Below are 22,337 nucleotides of genomic sequence, written 5' to 3' on the forward strand. Positions count from 1 at the left end.
CAGTCTCTCAACACTTAAAGTAATGTAAGTTTTTCTTTTAACTTTTATATTTCAAATACAACGTAGAAATCTATAATTATAGTTTTTTTTTTTCAAAACAAAAATTCTCACGAAATATATGTAAAGTGGGTTTTGAAATACTCATAATAACAATGTTCATAATTTTAATTATTCGTGATAATGTTGAATTATTAATATATTATTTATTGCACTCTTTCATTCAAAAGATTTTTTTGTTGTATACACTCATTTAATAACATTAACATAGATAACTCATGTATTTTTTTTTTTACTATATATTTATTACAAGATATAGTTGATAGCATTTCTTCTTCTTGTTCTCACATAGGAATGACATTTTCATTAAATAAATTCTGTAAGGAAAAGTTATTTTATTGTTTTCAAAATTAAAGGTATTCTATATATGACAACTCAATTCCCGTTTTGTTGTAATAGATTCTATTTTCAATTTTAACCAGAATGCTGAAAATTCGACACTTGAAGAACCCTCTTTATTAAAAAAAAATGAAAACATTTTATGAAAAAACATTAATGAAAAGTCAAATCTGGGCCATTGTTTTATAGTAGGTGACAACAGAAAAATAATAACCACAAACAAAAATAAATAAATTATGTGATGTGGATAGAGACCGGTAGAAATGTGATATAGACAATTGCATGCAGTTAGAAAAGTTGCTAATATTTCTCTCAATCGTGATACATTATCTATTGTAGTTGTTTTATTTTTATTTTTTATAAAAATATATATGAGGGAATTTTTATAATATGTATATAAAGAGTTAGACTGAGTTGAATTTTTTTAATTTTTTTTATAGACCCACTCAAACTCAACCCATCATTAATTAAATTGAATGAGATGGCTAAACCACAAATTCCAAAAAATATTTTTTAAGAAAATAAAAAGTAGATTATACTATGGCAAGGAAAAAAATTATAGATTTAATTACTTTTTATTTTTAATTTTGTCTAAAAATATTAAATTAGTCTTCCAATTTTTTAAAATTTTAATTTTGTCCTAATTTTTAAAATTTTTTACAATTTGATACTTTTTTGTTATATTTTTTAAAATAGATCCAAAATTTTTTATCAAAGTTTAAATTGTTAATAAAAATAATTTATTTTATTAATTAATTAACATAATTATAATATTAATTTAAAAAAAAATTGAAAAACCTATTTGACATTTTTAAACAAAAATAATAAAAAAAAAATTATACCAAAATTATAATAATAAAATACAAGCATCCAACCCTTTAATAAAAAAAGTGTACCTCAAACGACTGGTATATGAAACCCTCGATGTGGACCCTCCATGACTAGTATATAAAAGAAAGCTCAACACTCTATCATGCTAAGAATTTGCAGCTGAGATGGAATTTCTCATGCAATCTCTGTTAATTACTGTGATCACCATGGTTGCATCTGTGTATGTTTTGCAGAAAAGAAGAACAGGTGGCACTAAAACCTTGCCCCCTGGTAGCTTTGGGTGGCCCCTAATGGGTGAAACCTTCCAATTTTTGTTCCTCAAGAGTGAACATTTCATTCAAGAAAGGGTCAAAAAGTACTCCTCACAGAACTTCCACACAAACATCCTAGGAGAGCCAACAGTGGTTCTTTCTGGTCCTGCAGCAAACAAATTTGTCTCCACCAACGAGACAAAGCTTCTCAAAGTTTGGTACATGAAGACTCAGCGCAGGTTCTTCAATATTCCTGACCAAAAAATACATGCACCAAAACAAGAACCTGCATCTTCAGCTCCAGTGAAGATCTTGGGGATTCTGAGACCTGAGGGAATAGCAAGGTACATGGGGAACAAGGTTGAATCAACCATGCATCAACATTTCACGACACACTGGGAAGGAAAAACAGAAGTGAAGGTGTACCCTTTGGTGAAGGCCTTTTCCCTCACACTGGCTTCTCAATTCTTCTTAGGCATTGATGAACCAAAATTGGCCACTGAGTTTGAGCACTTGTATTTTGGGATCTACTCTGCTCCTGTGAATTTCCCGGGCTCTTCATACCGTAGGGCACTCAAGGCTTCATCTGCAATAAGGAAAGAGATCCAATTTCTGATCAAAGAAAAGATTGAAGCTTTGTCCAAGGGACAAGTTGTGGATGACCTACTAGCACACGTAGTTGGTGCTGAGCAAGGTGGAAAATATGTGCCAAGAATTCAAATAAGCAACATCATCATGGGGATGATGAATTCAAGCCACATGCCAATAGCTATTACTCTGGCTTTCATGATCAAACACATTGGACAGAGGCCTGATATCTACCAAAAAATCGTATCCGGTAATTTAAGATAGTAATTATATACACACACAACATAGGACAGAGTTTGAATATATGGTTCTTAGCTGCTTTTAGTACAATTCTCTACTCTGAATTCAACTTTCGTCTTTGTAAACTTTCACCAACCCTTTTCTCATACAGATTACCAAACTGAAACTCTAATGTTAATTCAAAAACAATGTTCAAAATACTTAAGAAAATGCATCCAAGTTCTGTGTGCATAAAATATTGTACCTGCTTTAAGGTAGAGAGGTAAGTTAGGGGTTTAAGCTAGGAGAACACAGTCTTAATTAAAAAAAACAATGTTAAAAGTTGTTAAAAAAGTGCATCTAAGTTTTGTCTGCATAAAATATTGCAGTAGCTGCTTTAAGATAAGTTATTGGTTTAAGCCAGGAGAATACAGTTTGTGTTTTTGGACTTTCTTTTTGGACTCAGAATGCAAGATTCTTAAACAAAGTATGGTTGACTTACCACATAGCCAAAATTTAAATGGCAGTGATACACAAAGCAGAAAGAATCAAATATATTTAATATTCCTTCTTAAAACATAGACTATATAAACATAGACTATATATATATACATGATACTTTGTTTTATTTTGAATCAGAGCATGCTGGTGTTACAAAACTCAAAAGATCTGGTGCAGCACTAGACTGGGACAGCATACAGAAACTGAAATACACATGGGCTGTTGCACAGGAAACTATGAGACTCTATCCAACTGCACCAGGTGTGTTCAGAGAGGTCATAACAGATATCACATATGAAGGTTTTACTATTCCAAAAGGGTGGAAGGTACCTTAAGATATATACTAATTGATTAATGTAAGTTAATAAGCTTGTAATAAATTAAAATTTTCTCTAACTTGTTTCCATCTGCACAGATTTTTTGGTCACTGGTTGGGACAAATAAGGATCCGAACCACTTTCCAAAACCTGAAAGTTTTGACCCCTCAAGGTTTGAAGGGAATAATATTCTTCCTGCTCCATACACTTGGATACCCTTTGGAGCTGGACCAAGATCTTGCCCTGGACAAGACTACACGCGATTTGTGGTCCTCAATTTTATTCACATCCTAATAAACAAGTTCAAGTGGGAAGTTACAGTTCCAGATGAGAAAGTTTCAGAGGGTCTAATACCTACCCCAGCAGAGGGAGTATCAATCCGTCTTTATCACCGTTAAGTTCTCACAAGTGCAGATATTGTGAACACGAAGAACAGTTCGAAAAAAGCAATATCATATGATAATAAAGACGACAAACGACCCAGACAAGGTTAATTGATTATAGGATTGTATGTGTAATGAGACAATGTAATAAGAATATTCGGAGTGTTTTGTTGTCGTTTTCTAGAAGGAAAAAAGTGATGTTGAGTAGGTAACTATTTTGAAGAACAAATCGTAGTTTCTCCGTGCATGTGAAATCCTTATAAAAGAGATGTTGATATCAGATCATATATATCAATCAATGGCATGGTCCAGGTTATATATAATCAGCATAGTTTGACTGTTATGAAAGCAGTGTGATTGGTATAGTTTAACTAGTAATCGATGTTCATTGGACAGGGAGATACTGGACCACAAATTCATCAACCAAAAGCGACAACGTACGACACGTAGGATACCCCGAAAGTCCTACACGCCATGCATGCAAAATGACAACAGTTCACATAAAGAAATATTCAGAATGAAAAAGGCATCGATTTAGTCGCAGAGAGACAACAAAAGATACAATAACACGTAATTATTCTTCACAAAGTAGACCTGTTGTGGTGTTTTTGAGAGTGTGAAGTTCCACATTTAATAAAAATCGGTAAGAAAACAACTACTTAAACCAAATATAATATTGTATCAAAGTTATTAAGAATCCATCCTAATCTTGATTTAGACCTATATATATACCGATATTATAGTAAGACAGGGAATTTAAATATAACTTAACTTTATAAGATTAGTCGAGTAAAATGAGATTTACTTCTATGTAAATTGATCTTTATTATTGGTCATTGTGAGATATCAAAAATACTCTCACTACATCATGCATTTAAATGAGGATATTGAGCATGAAAATTAACAAAATTGTGACACAAAAGATATGACTTTCATATCATATCAAGGGAAAAAAGAAATAAAATAATTTATTAAATCTAAATGTATGTTTATGTAAAAATGATAGTTTTGTAGAATAGAAAAATATACTAATAAGAAAACAATAAAATAATTAATTATATATAATATCTAAAATATTTGAAAATTAAATAACTGATTACCTATAATATTTAATTATATTATTCTAATATCTTTTGAATTATAATTGGGAGTTCTTAGATGATATTAGGAGTTTTTATATAACTCAGCACAATTCATTCAAAAATATATATAAATTGTATTAAATATATTTGATGTTGGAACTTTTTTTCTTTAAGAATACTCTTTCCTATTTTCCTAACTAGATGATTTGAAAAAAAAAAAACTTTTGTTACATGTAAGATTGACCATATATATATATATATATATATATATATATATATATATATATATATATATATATATATATATATATATATAGGATTAAGTATAGTTGAGATAGTAACATCTAGCAAAACTGAGTTTAATTTTTAATATACTGTAATTAATTAAAGTTTATTGTCACTGTAAAATAATCATCATAAAGTCTATCATGATGGAATGAGAGAATATACTTTGATTAAATCCTTTTAATACTATCAAGGTTTAGCGTCATTTTGTTGAATGAGAGAGTGAGATGTTAACCATTTTTACAGACTTATTTGAAATAATTTTATATTAATACATCAACATGGAGAAGGACAGAGTTAAAGTAATATTACACGAGTAATTATATTTATAAATTTATATTTATAAATTTATTTCTCATTTTATTTTTATCTTTCTTTTCTTGGCTTATTACATTATTCATCACATCTTTTTCTTCTTCTTTTTTTTCTCTCTGTCTTTTCTTTTCTCTTCCCATCACTCTCTTCTTCAAAATCCATGTAGAGTGAAGAGGTCTATACATATTTTTCCATATTATATATAAACAAAATGCAAATTGTAGATTCGTACACATAAATTTCTAATTAAATGGGCTGCTGAAATAAATGAAATGCATGATTAAATAGCCGTGACTGAATTTTGTTTTTACATTTGTGGACCACAAATTCATAAACCAAAAGAGACAATGCACAACACCTAAGACATTCAAAAGTCCTAAGCATGCATGCATATTGAATTATGAGCAAGGACGTTAAGCATCCATAATATTAATTTAAGAAAGAACCATTCACAATGAAACAACAAAATGGAGAAACCACTAAATATATATATATTTTGTTTTAACCACAAAATGAACATTAAACAAAAATTATAAGCGATTTTCTTTTATTTGTTATCATCTGTAAAAAGTCTTCTTTTATCATCAACCATTCTGAATAGGCATAATTTTTAAATGTTCCTGATTATTTTTCTAATTATATGATGCTATAAAAAAAGTAGTTGCATACTTTTGTTTTATACACATTTCTCGTACCTTTAATTCTGACATTTTTCTCTCTTTCCTTCTATTCTCCAATCAATACAAATGTTACAATAAGTTAAATTCAAATTTACTTTTAAATCAAAAGCAATTAATTTAGCTGGAATATACTATTTGTACATGCATCATAGTATTAATGCAGAGTATCACCTGTTTTTGAAAAAAAAAAAAAGATGATTTGATACCCTTTTTTCTCTCAAACCCATATGAAAACTCTGTTTAACAGTAAAATATTAAATCAAGATATTTAATGATATATTTTAATTTGACCTTATATATAATAAAGATGAAAGAATTTAATTCCAACAAGAGATGTGAATGGTGTAAAGAGTTAAAATATGATTGTAGGATATTGAAGAAAGCTATAATAGAGCCTCAGCATTATATTATTGAATCATATCATAAGGTCAATACATGTAACGAATGAACTACATGCTCCCTAAGAACAAATTTCCCAATGGCAAATCCCAAGGGAAAAAACAATATGAACCCCTATTTTCTAATACATAAATAGAAGTGCAGCAAGGGTTTCATCTAGTGTTGTGCTATGCTAGAATTTCCAAGTAATTCAAGGCATTTCATTTGGAACTCCATAACCATCAAGGTGAGATTTCTGCCATCTCCATGCAACCCTCAAACTCTGTTGAAGATCAGTGTGCTTAGCACTCCAATTCAGTTCACGTTTGATCTTTCTTGGATCACTGTACACCTCAGCATAATCACCAGGACGACGAGGAAGAAATTCCACTTTAATGTCCACCCCTGTAGCCATTTTACAAGCTTCCACAAACTGCTTCACTGAACTACCTGATAAACATGCACTAATACTATTAATCAAACGTACAAGGTTGTTTGGTTTGGTTCAGAATATGTTTTCTGCTGTTTTCACTTCATCCTACATAGACTTCAGAAAACAGGATCCAAGTGTTTAACTTACCCTTTCCAGTGCCAACATTGTAGATCCCAACTTTGGCAGGTTGTGCCTTTTCTAGGGCTTTCACATGAGCATCAACCAGGTCAGTTACATCGATATAATCTCGTATGCAAGTTCCATCAGGTGTCTTATAATCTGTTCCTCTTACCTGCATAGGGACAGCACCTAGTGAACACACTACAAGTACTACGTCAAATGAATTTGATGTTACTAGGGAACTTTATGACACATTCATCTACACCATTTCATTCCAGTTATCATTATACATATCAAAACATAGTCTGGCTTATATAAAGAATTCCCTTTTCAGCCATGTAAGAAAAAAAAAATGAAAATTTCAGTATCAGCATACCTTTAAACCAGGTATAATACCACGAGCAGCATCAAAGCAAGCCCCTGATATTCGACCTTGCTCTCGGAGTTCAGGCCTAGGAGCTTCACCCAATTTTCCATTAGGGTCTGATCCAATCACGTTGAAATATCTGGTAGTTTCCCAAAGAAAACTTATAAAGAATACCAGCACAGATAATTCTAAAATACCTTTAACTTATCCACAGTTAAAACTAAAATTGTATATGATCATTCTAACATGAGGTGGGGAGTTTTTTTAAGCCAACAAATCTAAATACAATGAATTTTTTTGTGTGTTTTCAGCATATAAAGTAACATGTCGGAAGCTCCATAAAATTTCCCCAAATCACTTAAGTTACAACTTTTGCAACAAAGGGCACACGGAATAAGATATAAAAAGCTGTTTGAAATAAAGGGAAATATGTAAATCCAAAATACAAACCTCAGGATCATTATTGCCATGTCTGAGTTTTTAGAGAAATCAAGGATGATATCTTCAGCCATCTTCTTGGCTTTTCCATATGGATTTATTGGGACCTATAGAACATCAATGTTAACTCCAAATCTCCTCGAGCAGTAAAGTCAATTCAGGATGCAATGAAAAACATAAAATGTTTTCAACCAACCCCCATAATTCAACAATCCTTGGATTCCCACCTGCTGCGTTTCCTCTGTAATGGGCATCTTTTCAGGTTCCCCGTATGTTGCACATGTACTAGAATATATCAATGTCTTCACATCATGTCTAGCCATAGCCTCCAATACCAACAACGTGTTTGATGTAATATTGTGATAATACCTGCCAAACATGTGAATTCCAAATACATTAAATTATTAATAAAGTACAACCGAAATTGGTCAATTCAACTATAAAATACCATTCTTGTAACCACAAATTGGCCAACTCTATCAACAAAATCACATCTAATTCCAAAAAAAAGCAATATCAAAACATAATTCATTCTTAGAGTAGCAACAGCAAATATGGGTGTACTCAATCAAAAACATCCTCTGGATAAAGATGGTTTTAGAATAGTCCAACTTATTTATAATTCCACAACTTATTCAGCTGAGATTAACATGAATGGACAAAATCCAGAAGTGCTTACTTAAGAGGATCCATTGTGCTTTCTCCCACGTATGCAACAGCAGCAAAGTGCATGACAGCATCAAATTTGTTCTCCAAAAATATTTTGTCAACCTGATAACCAGTCAAATAAACAATCTTTCAAGGTCCTTCCCCGCATATGCCAAAAGAACAACAAAAAAGAGTGACACCAAAGTATTTCTAGTAACAAACAATGTAAGCATACAGATATTCTATCTCCCAAGTCAGCATAAATGAATTGAAGTCTTCCAGGTTCTGGAAATAATTCTTGAAGAACCTTGACGGCACCCAAATTTCCGCGTGAAAGATTGTCCTGCCAGGAAAAAAAATGTCAGGTCTGTAACAATACACTGAGCAGTGCATTTGGCTAAAACAGAGAATGAACTTTTATGAATAGACATACTACTATGGTGACACGATGATTATCACTCAGAAGTCTTAGAGTAGCATGTGAACCTATAAACCCTGCACCTCCTGTTACTAAAACATGAGTGACACCAGGTTCATGGATGGCAAACTGCAAAGGGAGGAGAAATAAAACTTAACGATATAGCTAGATGAAAGAAAAAGGTACAGTCGAATTAGATACATAAAGTAGCAAGAAGATTGAACGAGTGAAAGAAGAAAATTCTGACTGAAAAGTAAACACCATATAACACTGCTGAACACCAACTAAACAATTATAATGCATCTTTTAAATATGTTATAAAAAAAAGCCAAAGAAACTTAAACAGAATTTATGTATCTGTTGCACTGTATTCATATGTTTTATAACATGGTTTATACCCATATCTCTTTTTTTAGGTAGGTACAATAAACAATATAATACAACAAGTATGACCAATGCACTAGTAACATGTGTAGTTGACCACGGTAATAGTGTGCAGCATTTTAGTGGTGTCAATGGTATAAGGATTACCGGACTAGAGGAATTCAAAGATGGAGACCGCTTGATCATGATAATACACAGTGTTGTTAATACAGCAGCAAGAAATACTTTCCCAACAAAATTGCCCTTCCTTTTTGGATCTGGATAATCCAAACCTATAGGACAGAAAAACGGAAACTACATTTTCAAACTCCAAGTATATTACGAGTGAGCCAAAATAATAACAAAACACGAAACAAAGTCATTGGAGATTGACAATTTATGAACTCACAAACACCTTGTAGTCAATTATATACATGCACTGCAACTAGTCTATACTATAGTCAAGTCATACAAAAGGTAAAGCTTTCCATTCCATTTTCAAACTGATTAATACTTTTAACCAACCAGGCTTCATTTAAAGGGCAAAATATAAAAAAGTTTGTAATCAAGAAGAGGAGAAACCAGAACAAGAGTAGGGCTTTCTCCTAGGTGTAGAAACAAAGGATTGGCCGGGTTTGTGAGGTGATCAGAAGAATGGCTGGCCATGACTAGAGGCGGAAGACAATTACATCTGATACCATGTGAGTAGTATGAGAGTTATAAGGAAGAGAAAAAAGAACTTGCACACAGGGTGTTTGACAAAAAGGGGCAAGTCAAGATGAGCTTACACACAGTATCTCATTATCTCAAGAATTACACACATACAAGACAGAAACAGATCTTTTATAAAGACAAAGGAGACTATACAACAGAAGAAACTAATCTCCTAACTAACTCAACTGAAAAAAACAGAAGATATCATCATATATCTCTATCACCATTTGTGCTGAAATTTAGAAGAGAGAATTATACCTCCCATTGTTGTAGCTCTTGCTGTCCTTGGCTGATTTCTGGACCTGCCAAAATTTAGCATTTGCAGAACCCCTTTCTTTGAGTGTGCAGAATGAGATCTTATTCCTTAATATCAATTATCAAATCAAGCTCCACTCCCAACATTGAGAGACATGCTGCACTTAAAGTCACACCATTTGAGACATTTTCTCCTCTCACAGAATAGAGAACAACCCAGAGAAGTAAAAAAGGAAAAACCATCTAACAAGAAAGTAAAAACCAAGGAAAGGATTGAACCCAAAAACATATTAAAGTAAAAAAAAGGGTTAAAATTAGGGGAGTGAAGTGGAGCGGGGGCGGCAAATTCAGCCAATGAAAACACGAACAATTCAAATAACCACAACATTTTTGTGTACAAAACAGAACCCTGCAATTTACAAGTATATAAACAAAATTTAAACATGGTGAACCAAAGAGAAGGCATTCAGAATTCCAAGATCCACAGAAAGCAGCACAAGAACAAACCAAACAGACGTACAAAGCAGAAAGTTAGGTTCTGCATAACTCATTACTCATAGCACTAACAAAATATATGCACGCCAATTTATTCGTCAAAGCATTAAAGGCGAAGGAAACATGGGGAAAACGAATCCCCCAACAAGCCGGCATTGCTATTTAATAATCATTGAGAAAAAAAACTACAGATTTCTCAACAAACCCAGAAGAAACCACATTTTCATGATCCAACACATGACAACAGCGAACAAAACCCACCATTAACAGTTTCGGCAGAGCCACACTCAAAAAACACCGAGCAAATTCAAATTCAGAACCACACAAAATTCCCAGTAAGGAAAAGCAAGTTCGAAGCTTAAGTATGCCGGTCATGAGAACCAGAGGCATAACCGCAGTGAGAATTACCTGAAGGAAAAACAATGCAGGAAGAAAAACGCGAGCTTTCAGTGACCCAAAAGATCTTAATAGAAGAAAGATGATTGAACAGGTAAAAAGAAGGGGAGAAAAATGTGTACGAGAAGAGAAGGAAGAGAGAAAGATGTAGAAAATGGAAAGTGAGTCGCAAAGGAATATGAAAGGGGTCCAAAATTGAAGGGTGGTCTTGAGAGCCTTCAATATTGATGAAGAGAGAGAGTAGCGGAGAGTTCTGTGCGTGCAGTCCATGTTGTCGAATCGTTAGACAGAGAGAGAGAGAGAGAAAGAGAGAGATGCGACCCTGAATCAAAGGAACAACAACAACACAACAACATCATCATCATAGGACTATTTTCTTTTTATATTTCTTCACCTCTATTTGTTGTTACCTTCATCATGATATTGTTAAGAAACATTAACTTTATTAATGATAATAACATCATTTATTAATTAATTAATTAACTTATTCAATTTATGGAAGGCTGTAAAAAATTATTGCATATATATTTTTTAACATATCAAATTTACTAATTGGATTCAATTTCTGGACCAAAGTCTCCACTGATCAATTCACAATATTTTTCTGAAACTATTTATATTAAAATTTGATCTGATAGATATCTAAATTAGGAATAGTATTTAAATTTATTATATGACACAATTTATTTAATTCATTTTAGAGTTAATACTTTAAACAAGAAAACAGCTTTTTGAATGTCCAATCATGTGCGAACATTTGTGTTGTACTATAAGCGAGAAACGCGGTCCAATTTAATTACAATATGCATTGCATCATATGGAGCAGGTTTTTCTACTTTCGGACCTACGTGTCTTAAACTCAACCTTCTTAGTGAAGCGTTTAAATTCATTTTGTTTTTATTAAAACTTATATATATATATATATATATATATATATATATATATATATATGTAGTACTTTTATATTTAAAAATTAAAATTAAAAATTATTATTATGAAAAAATAATAAGTGATTTTATAATACATTTTTAAAATATTTCCAGTATATACGTATTTATTTGTAAATCTTATTTTTCTTATTTTAAAATATAATTAAAAATAAAATAAAAATATGAAATATATATTTTGAAGATTTATTTTATATATTGTTAGAAATTATTAATGTTAAAAAGTAAAAAAATATGAACTGTCAGCACGATGTCTATTGCTAGCTTTAATAGTTTGTTTAATATTATATCTTTACATATCGAAAATTTATGTCGATTTCATAGATTTCTTTTTCAGCTGCGGTGTTGGCTGAGTTTTTTTATTTGTATATATTTTTTTAAAATTTTCTATAAACTATTATACTATGTATATGTGTGTTCCATTCCTGCAAAACATTTGCTTAAAAGGTTGGTTGATAAAATAATGAGATTTGAAAAAAAGGAAAAATTAATGCGAGTACATTATCTTTCTCCAATACAAATAAATAATAAGTAGTTGGGTTCTTATTTAATAACTTTTAAAGTAACCATGTGAAAAACATATTCCAAATTTTTTAATATTTATCTTCTTTTATTTTGGACACCTACTATTGTCTTTAAATTCCTGACGTAAAAAAAAAACATACATACACATGGCGTATATTAATTTCATCTCCTATTTTCTTTTTTCTTTTTCTTTTTACGGTTACAAATTACAAACTACATTAAGTTTTCTTCTCTTAATCATCTTCCAGTATTTTTTACGTAGAAATTCATTAAATTTTACACTATCATATCATTACTAATACAAAAAAAGTTTTAACAGTCGATCTAGCATATAATAGAATTTAACGATAAAAATGTATAATATGAATTTTATAAATAATTTGTTCAAATTAACGTCGGTCTATACTAACTTTGACGTCAATCTTAAACTTGACGTAGGCCTACCTGATCTCCAACGTTAAGTTATTTTAAAAACTTAGAAGAAATATCACAAACCTCATTTTCTTTTCAATGTTCTCTTCATGTGAACAATTGGGACGATGATGGCAAGGTCCTAAAGTGGTTTTCGTTTCATTTTCACTGGCATTTATGTTATTTCGGTGTCCTCTTTAACATTTTCTTTTATTCTCACGAATTGGTTTTTGTGCAATGTTTTTAAGTGTGTTTTCAAGACTCCAATAATGTTGGTGTTTTCTCATCATTTCCCCCATTTTAGGATTTTGTAAAATTCATTAAAAATAGTTAGAAAATGATTTTTAACTAAGTTTTTTTTTTAAGGTAACTTATTTTAGGTTGTAGTGTAGAATATTTACAAATGACATCGGTAACAGATTTAGAGTTGTCAAGATTTAGTGATTTCAAAGGGTCACAACTTTTGTTATAAATCTTGGATAGAAACTTTTCAAAAATGAAAGTTGTTGGAAATTGGGTAACGAACGCGTCGGTCAATCATAAAGGATATTGAGGTTCTGAAATTTTTAAAAATTCAAGGTATATTTTTTATTTTCTTAGTATTTTTCACCCAGTTTTCTATACTTTACACTTTTATTTTACAAACTTACACTATTTCTAAATTCTGAAACTTGTTGTAGTGTGTTCTTATATTTTATATTAATTTTTTATAGTTTTAGTGGAAGAAAAATATTGACAAAAAATTCAGAAGAAACAAACCCACAAATAATTGATTGTTCATAGACAACAAATGTTAATTTAATGTCTTCCACTTTGGCGTCAGACCTTCAACAAAAGTTAAAAACTTAAAATAACATGCTTAAATTTTTTTTTTATGTTAGTGGATAGTTCGAAGGTATTGTACTTTGCGGTGGTCTTTCATGCGATGATGGGTACTTTTCATCTTCGTCATATTTGTATGTTTTTATGGTTGTCTGTTGTTTTTAGAAAAAAGAAAGTTTTGGGTGAGTTGTGGTGGTAGTGTTTAGGATTTGAAGTGTGCAGGAATGTTGTTTTTTTGCTAGAACTAACCCTATGTTTTTACTCCTAAAATGACAACTAGATTTTAGTTATGCGTAACCCCGAGACATATATATATATATATATATATATATATATATATATATATATATATATATATATATATATATATATATATATATATATATGTTCAAAAGAGCTTTTATCAATTATTTCTCGATATAATGTTCTTTTTTCATATCTTAATCTCTTATAATTATTTTCAAACATGCAAAGGTGCAGGGAAGAAATTTGGCTGCGCTTTTGTTTTTTGGCTTTGGTTTCACACTTGAAGTATATGCTCGCGAGGTAAATCAATATAATTAATCACTTATGAAGCATACAAAAAATAATTATAGACTAATTCAAAATAAATTTTGAAGATAAAAATAGAAACTTGAGAGCATGAAATACAAGCAAAACAGAAAATGCAATTTTATGCATTTTGAAAAACTGCAAAATCTCAGCGAATGCAATTTCAACCAATGCCACAATATCTGAATATCAATGCAACAGAAATAAGATCAATGACAACAAAAATATCCAAATCAATCGCAAAAATAAATTAATTCTCATATAGTGAAATCTTAAAGCAAGGGAACATAATCAACTCATCTAAAATCAAAAAATATATAAAAAGGAATAAAAAAATCACCAACCAGTGGTGGTCTCCACGTGCAGTCTACGATATCCCTCGTCCCACAACAGTAGCAACAACAGAGGCGGTGGAGGCACAATTTTGAGGCAGCAGCAACAGCAGAGGCGGTGGACGCACAATTTTGAGGCAGCAGAAGTTTGATGCAAAGGCAGGAACGACAACGGGAGTGGATGCAGAGGCAGCGAGAGTGGACGCGGATGCAGCAGGAAAGGCGTGCATAGAGGAGAGGAGGCTGCTTCTTTCTCTCGACGAAGAAGAAACTCACGTGAGGAAGAAGAAGATTTGTTACAATTTTGAGCCATAAATAAACGTTTCTACCTCAGTTCAATTGGCAACCGAGGCATATACCATCTTGTGCCTCAGGTGCAACACACATGAGGCCTATATGGCCTTGTACCTCGGGTATATTCCTAATCGAGACATAAACCTACAACAATTTAATTAAAATAGTTTTTAATTTTTGAAATTAATTAACTAATAATATGCCTCGAGTGGCAGACAATCGAGGCCATAAGTCCTTTATGTCTTGGGTATTTGAAAATCAAGACATAATCTATAATGTCCGGTTTAAAAACATGAAAAGAACTTTGAAATTATTTTTCAAACTTTATGCCTCGGGTGATTATGAATGGAGGTATATAAACTTTTATGCCATAATTATTATATGAGACATAATAATTTGCTAAAATTTAAAACATATCACTGTATTTTGATATGTCTCGTTATCAGAGAAATTAAGACAATAATGATATAAAAATACATTAGTGATTTCATAATGTACTTTATGTTAATTCTCTTAATTGATTAGAATATATAACACCAATTATATACGAACATTAAAATAAATGAATTATAGTCCTAACAAATCAGAAATATTAATATAACTTGTTATACTTTTAATCTCCAAAACATTGTTATCCACTCTATCAATCTAACATAGAAGGAAGTTCACATCTTTCCTCTCAATTCTTTGCATTATTTTTTTAATGAAAACTTTAAAAAAATTACATTTTGTTATTTTTTATATAAGTATACTTCTAGTTATTAAATTTGCAACTTTTCAGAATAACATTTCCAGTGACTCCAAAGGCAATGTAATAAGTCTAAACATGTTACTCCCCACAAACAAACAAAAAAAACATCATGTTAATTAGCTAGCCTAGTTCTGTGTACAATGTTTTTTAAGACTAATCTTCTTAATAAACTCTTACAGTTATTCAGTAATTGATGATGCTCTGTGTTAAAGTACTAGTAAACCAGCACAAACTTAACATCATGAACTTGATAACAAAGAAGAAACCATTAGAATTTTCCATGTCAACTTTTATTTTTTTCGGGTTAGTAATAATTTTATTTTCTTAATATTAAAAAGTTGAATCAAAATTTTCATTTTTAAAAAATGCAACACCTTTTCCACTAAACAGGTGTGGATTGAAAGGCACAAAGAAACCAAGGAAGAGAAGAACTTGTTAATCAAGAGACATTTTTTTCGCTGATAAAAAAAATTAAGTGACAACTCAGTTTGCCCCATATGCATGCATTTGAACCTTCTTTAATATAATTAGCTGGGAAAGGTGAATGAGTGATATCAAATTAGGTATATGAGGTCACTTTTTGCTTTTAGTTAGTTAATATATAATTCTCCATAACTTTTTTATTATCTATTTGCCACAAGTTAAAAAATTTTAAAATTAATGTTAAATGAATTAATTTTTATAGATGCTGTTTGAATTTGTCTATATTTTTACATATTTTTATATGGAGTCTTTTTGATCGATTGGATATGGATATAATTGTATAATATCCTATTAGTGATATAGCAACTTATATTAACTTTTCTATAATCTTGAGTTTGTAACTTGTTTCAAAGATAAATTTGTATATAATTTTTTTTCGGTTCATAATTTTTATTCTTTTTTTATATTCATGTAATTATAATTTCTTTAATAATATTTGATATTAGAGAAAATAATGTGAATATATTTTTAATATTAAATACTTGATAATACCATATTTTCTTTGTTGCGATTTTTATTTTATAAAATTATTTAATTAAGGGTTAAATAGATGTTTACTTCCTACACTTCAATATGCAAAATTAAATTTTCTTTAGAATTGATAAACGGTGTTTCAAATTATTATTTAAATTGGAACATGGTACTATAAATAATTCAAACACTATTTTGAAAATCGTTTAACACATCAAAAAATTAATTACAATTGAATTAAAATATTTATATTTATTTATTTTTAAAATTTAAGACAAAAACAAATTTAAATTTTTTATTAAAATTTTTAAATTAATTAAAAATATATTTAATCCTTTAGTTAATATTTGATACTGTAAAAAAGTTTCAATATACTAGATATCCAATAAAAATAAAAATTTCATATTGTTAATAAAGTTTTCCCCGCTTCAGCGTGGAAAAAAAAAAATCAAAACTATATTGTTAATTGTCATCTAAGATGACAACTCAGCTGATCAAAATGTTTTCGAATTTTTTGGGTCAAAATATCATATTTTTTAAAAATAAATAAATAGATAAATATTTATCTATGAAAAATCTAGTTGCATATGAAAGGCTTCACATAAAAGAACATGAAACTGCAACCAATCAACTAATTAATTCATTGCTTTTATTTTTGTTTCTAAATTTTATCATTTTTACAATTTTGAATGTAGTAGCATTATATTTTTAAATATTAATAATTAACAAAGTAACATAAGTATGCATTTTGAAAGTTAGTGTTTTGATGGCGACAGACACTGAAGCACATTAGTTAATTTGAAAGTTAAAACATCAGAATGCACTAAAAAGTTTTTTTTTAAAAATTTCATAACCAAAACATTTAAAACATGTATCTTCCTGACCACAAAATTTATTCCATGTTTGTCTAAAAATTGAGAAGCAAATATATTAATTAGATTACATGGAACGTTCCTCCCAAAACTTTTTTTAAACAGCTTTTAGTAATAGAAATGAAATCCAATATATTATTACAACAAATTTATATTTTTTGTTTAAAAAGTATAAATTATATGTGCAAATTTTTTTATCTCAAATATTCCCCTCTCTCATCTTGTAAGGGACTTTTATAGCTAGCAGCCATGGCATCATCAAAGCATGACTAGTTGAATCTATTCCATTATTTCTTTATTGAGGTTCCCACTCCTCAAAGTTCTTTTATATATATATATATATATATATATATATATATATATATATATATATATATATATATATATATATATATATATATATATATATATATATATATATATTTATTTATTTATTGGGTGAAATAGGTTTTTTACCATCAATTTTTAGTGAAAATTAAAATTAGTTTCTTTTAGAAATTTTAAACCAAGTTAGTTATTCATTTTTAAAAATACGTGGATTTAATCATTTAAACCAATTTTTTTAAAATTTATTTGACGTTTTCAAACGTGTTTATCAACTAACATTAAAGCATACATGTATCAAACAGTGTAAACAAACTAAAATATTATAATGAAAATAATGAAATATGTTTGAAACGTCAAATAAGCGTAATAAAATTTGCTTTGGTCAAAAGGACTAAATACATACATTTTCAAAGTTGAAAGACTAAATTGGTTTAAGGTTTTCAAAAGTTTTAATTTTCACTAAAACGTAAATGACCAGAAACATATTTAACCTTTATCAATTTTATACTTGATATTATCTCTCAAACTTATAATAAAATTATATATAAAGTTAATTAATATTTATTTTTGACTAAATTGTTTAACTTTTTCTTTTAACAAAATTTATCATATATTTTTTGTATGTAGAATTCATTTAATTTTTTATATTTTTTGTTGTTATTTTTCTTTTTAATAATATTTTCATGTAATAATAAAGGTTAGTGTGTTTTAAAATATCAAACTAACTAAGAGAAATCATACTTCATAGTATTGTCTAACATGAATTTTATATACATATAAAAAACTAAATAATATAAACTCTAGAGCATTTTTAATTCTAATCCCTCAAACTTACATAGCCTGAACGCAACGGTACGAGGTCCAATATTTAGCTGGAGGTTTGAGCGAAAGACTCTACTTTCTACACCCACCTAAAATTTAAAGACTACATGACCTAAGTTGAAATCAATAGAGAATAATATTAAAAATTTTGGAACAAATTATAGATTTTTATTGAAAACAATCGCAGGTTGTACATGTTTGGTTAGATAAATTTCTAAATAATCACTACAAGAAAAATAAATTGGGGTAAAATAAATCAAACCTTGTTATACAAGTTAAAATAACGATATCGGGAGAAGATCGGTCAGAAGTCAAAGTTTTCGACATTAACACTAGGGCGAGCAAGTACTTGCTGAAAAAAATTAAAAGAAAAATCTGATCAATTGTTTTCAAAAAAAATGTACATATATGTCCAAGAAAACATGGTTCATACTACACATTTTTTTGTCATACTATTCAACAAAACACAAATCAAAACTACACATTTTTGTCACCCTAATTCAGACAATTTTGTTCATGACACCGTTGTTTCACTCTTCTCATCCTCCAATTCCTTTAACTCCCTGCGCCAATCTTCTAGCTTTGCTAGCTTTTCCAATTGCTCTGGCTTCAGATCTTGATCTGAACTTCTCTGCTCCAATGCTTCTGTAAGCCGAATCTGAACATAACAGTCCAAAAATTAGGTTAGGAAAATGGAAAAGCATTAGTTCAGATATTTCTTTAGTAAGACGGAACAAATGCATAATGATGATAAGAAGAACAAAGAAGGTTTTCTAGTAACAATATTTCTTAGCAGTCTACCCATAACAATATTTTCTGCCACCATCAGTTACAACATTAAATATCTACTATATGTAATTATAAAAATTGATCTCAGTGTGCTGAAAAACATAACATAAAAGATTCATCTCAGTATCTTACTGTCACTTACAACAAGTGAGATGATAGCAAGGATCCATCTTTGTAGTAAAAACAAACAAAGGTAATTTAAATTAAAATGGGACTACTAAAACCTTTGCATCACCAATATTGTGTTTAGTAGAAAGAAATGAAAGCTAATTAACCAGTCACTATTCAGAAGAAGTGCTACAGGATCTTGAGTAGCATTACTTGAATTGAATGTCTTCTTTCCTTCATTTTTTAACGGATGTAAGAATATTAATAGAAAGAAAGGAGAGATAAGAGATCCTGTAAAGAAAGGAAAAGTACACAGCAAACCCCAGAGGCTACAAAATGCAACAAAGCCTTTTTTTTTGTCCAATAAAAGAGTGCAAGAAACATCTCCAATCTTGCAGTGCCTCAGTAATAAATTCTCGAGACAGGAGTTAGTAGCAAACACAGACTATATCCTATTCCTTGGATACTAGATATGAAAACCTATATACCAATGCTGCAATTAACTCAAATAATCCTCATATATGCACAATACTAGATACACAACAGTGCCATAACCTATGATCACAAGCTCTAACACCGACACCAGATACAAAATTGGACACAGTTAATGATCAAAGTAAAGAACACCACAAGGGCATAACATAACATTCTAAATTTCAACTGCACCACTATCTTCATCAATATTCTTATTTTCTATACAATGATCTGCAAAGGCTGAATTCTAATTTATAAATTTGAAGCCGTAAAAAGATGAAACTTCAGGATCATGTGCTTAAATCTGAGCTCTTAAGGGTACTATTCCTACAACCACAAGCACTCTGCTGCATCATATCAATCTCACATTTAAATACTTTCTTTATTAAAATTCAACCCCCACACCACTTTCAGCTTCATTAACTCTTATATTGCATGTTGCAACAAGAAACACGTTAAGGACCTTCATTTTCTTTGCAATAAATACCCGAGGGACACATTAATTGGATAGGGCATAATAGCACACTGAAAAACGGAGGAACCAAAAGGGCACGGATGTTTCCTACACTGAAAAACTCTGTTCATCTTACATCATTTTAAGAAAAAGGAATCGCCCTGTCACTGAGATGCTTAAAACTAAGAGCTTAAGGGTTATCTAGGAAACAGACAGAGAGAGAAACTCAAATAAGGGAAATGTTTTCTGGACACGCAAAATGATCTAAACCAAGAGATAACTAGAAATAGAAGAGAGATAAATGAATAAGGTGATATCAGTGATAAAAAGAAGTCATAAGAAGGAATTAGGAATCCATATACAAATGTTCTCAAACACACAAGAAACATAAATAGAACATCTACCAACATGGCGTGACACGGTTGACAGATAATCATGTCTTTTAAACATGTGGTTGTTTGATTTTCATGTCCCCTTAGACGGAAAACATATGATCGGAGAAGTAAACCCATGAATGGATCTCAGCAAACCAGTCTCTAACTTCTGACTTCTGGTTGGAGATAACCCAAGTCCAAAAAGAACTAAATTTTTCTACAGCAATTTTTTTAAACTCTTTTCCCACGACAATGATTCTGGTGGAGATCATTTACCAATGTAAAAACACGAAATTAATATATTTCTATCATAAAAGATATATCGGAAGCTTTAACTGAGAATGGCGGTGATGACTGGAAAGACAAAAAAGAATAAATTGCGCACCTTCTTTTTGAGCGCTCGAATTTTCTTGTCTACATCCTGTGCTTGTGCTTGTGCTTGTTGCGTGGAATCTTGCACAGACAAGTCATTCACAAGGGAGGTCAATGCCTCCAAAGATTCCTTCTTTCCACTATCTTCACTCACACCACCTTCTACATTTTTATCCTTTTCAACCGCAGCCTGAAAGAACCCGCACAAATCGCGTAAAGATTAACCAATCAATTAAAGTAATTAATCAGCAGAATTATTTTTCCATTACCTGGAGCCGCTTCTCCTTCTTTCTTTCGTTCCTCTTGACGGACTTGGTCTTGGGCCGCGCATCGGCGTCGGGGTCGTACCCGGGAGGCCCGGCGGAGCCCATCTCCTTTTTCAGCTGCACAAAAGGAGAGGAAGAAGGAGTGAGAAACGGCGTCGTGTGGAGGGAGAAAGAAAAAGAGGGAAAAGAGGAAAATAAGGAAGCGCACGAGAGCGGGCTTGGGCTGGTACTTGGGGACTTCGTCTGGCGGGGTGTAGTTGGCGCGGATGCGAAAGCCCTTTCGGAGGGTTCCGTCGGGCCGTCTTGTGGGGCCCACGAGCCTTTCGCCTTCCTTGAGCGTTTTGGTTAGTTCCGCTACTTGCTTCTTTCTTTCGTCGTCGCTCATTTTTCTTGTTCTTGTTCTTCTTCCAACTACGCGGGGACAGAAGAAGAAGAAGAAGCAGGTTCTGCGACTCTGTTACTCTCACTCAACCAGTTAAAGACCAAACCAGAAAGACGAATCTACTAATTTACTCATAATATATATACCGATCTACTAATCAACTAATAATAACAACATATCAATATATGAAAAATTAGTATTATAAAAACCCACAAATAAACATCATTAAATCTATTAACAATATATTAAAATTTAGTATTACAGAAAATCCATAAATATATATCCTTAAATATTGACACAAGTTCATTTTTATGATTTTTTTATCATTCCACACACTTCATATTTTGCTCGAAATAACCTCACTACTTTTTTCAATACGTAAATGTCACTCAATTAATACTCTCATTATCTTATATTATTCTCGAAAATGTCATTCAACACACATTTCTGTTACTAACAATATATGAAAATTTAGTATCATGAAAAATTAACAAATACCCATCCTTAAACAGTGACACAAGTTCATTTTCATGATATTTGTGTCATTCCACACATTCTATTTGGTATTTTGTATTCCTGCTTGTTGTTAATTTAAATTTTGGTTTGACCCGAGCATATGAAATCACTAAAGAGCTA

At 30.7% G+C, this 22,337-nt stretch overlaps 3 protein-coding genes across 4 annotated transcripts; 1 reads left to right on the plus strand and 2 right to left on the minus strand.

Moving 5' to 3' along the window:
• Positions 1–1,366: 1,366 nt before the first annotated feature.
• On the plus strand, positions 1,367–3,808 carry LOC114179205 (beta-amyrin 28-monooxygenase-like). The gene is made up of 3 exons (XM_028065455.1): positions 1,367–2,316; positions 2,925–3,112; positions 3,202–3,808. The coding sequence occupies exons 1-3, from the start codon at positions 1,392–1,394 to the stop codon at positions 3,499–3,501; spliced, it is 1,413 nt and encodes a 470-aa protein (XP_027921256.1). The 5' UTR covers positions 1,367–1,391; the 3' UTR covers positions 3,502–3,808.
• A 2,424-nt stretch (positions 3,809–6,232) lies between these two features.
• On the minus strand, positions 6,233–11,219 carry LOC114176032 (UDP-arabinose 4-epimerase 1-like). 2 transcript variants are annotated; one of them, XM_028060924.1, is made up of 11 exons: positions 10,886–11,219; positions 9,986–10,140; positions 9,182–9,306; positions 8,666–8,779; positions 8,468–8,575; positions 8,264–8,355; positions 7,812–7,953; positions 7,597–7,691; positions 7,156–7,285; positions 6,807–6,951; positions 6,233–6,676 (listed from the first exon to the last, which is right to left on the minus strand). In XM_028060924.1, the coding sequence occupies exons 2-11, from the start codon at positions 10,044–10,046 to the stop codon at positions 6,438–6,440; spliced, it is 1,251 nt and encodes a 416-aa protein (XP_027916725.1). In that variant the 5' UTR covers positions 10,047–10,140; positions 10,886–11,219; the 3' UTR covers positions 6,233–6,437. The 2 variants fall into 2 exon arrangements, with proteins under 2 accessions (XP_027916725.1, XP_027916726.1); XM_028060925.1 differs by having other exon boundaries at positions 9,986–10,145.
• A 7,612-nt stretch (positions 11,220–18,831) lies between these two features.
• LOC114176225 (partner of Y14 and mago) lies at positions 18,832–21,823 on the minus strand. Its single transcript, XM_028061183.1, has 4 exons — positions 21,528–21,823; positions 21,323–21,436; positions 21,067–21,243; positions 18,832–19,140 (listed from the first exon to the last, which is right to left on the minus strand). Exons 1-4 carry the CDS (start codon positions 21,702–21,704, stop codon positions 18,997–18,999), a joined length of 612 nt encoding a protein of 203 aa, XP_027916984.1. The 5' UTR covers positions 21,705–21,823; the 3' UTR covers positions 18,832–18,996.
• Between the last annotated feature and the right edge of the window lie 514 nt (positions 21,824–22,337).

The sequence above is a fragment of the Vigna unguiculata genome, chromosome 3, assembly GCF_004118075.2.
Source record: "Vigna unguiculata cultivar IT97K-499-35 chromosome 3, ASM411807v1, whole genome shotgun sequence".
In the NCBI taxonomy this organism is placed as follows: Eukaryota; Viridiplantae; Streptophyta; class Magnoliopsida; order Fabales; family Fabaceae; genus Vigna; species Vigna unguiculata.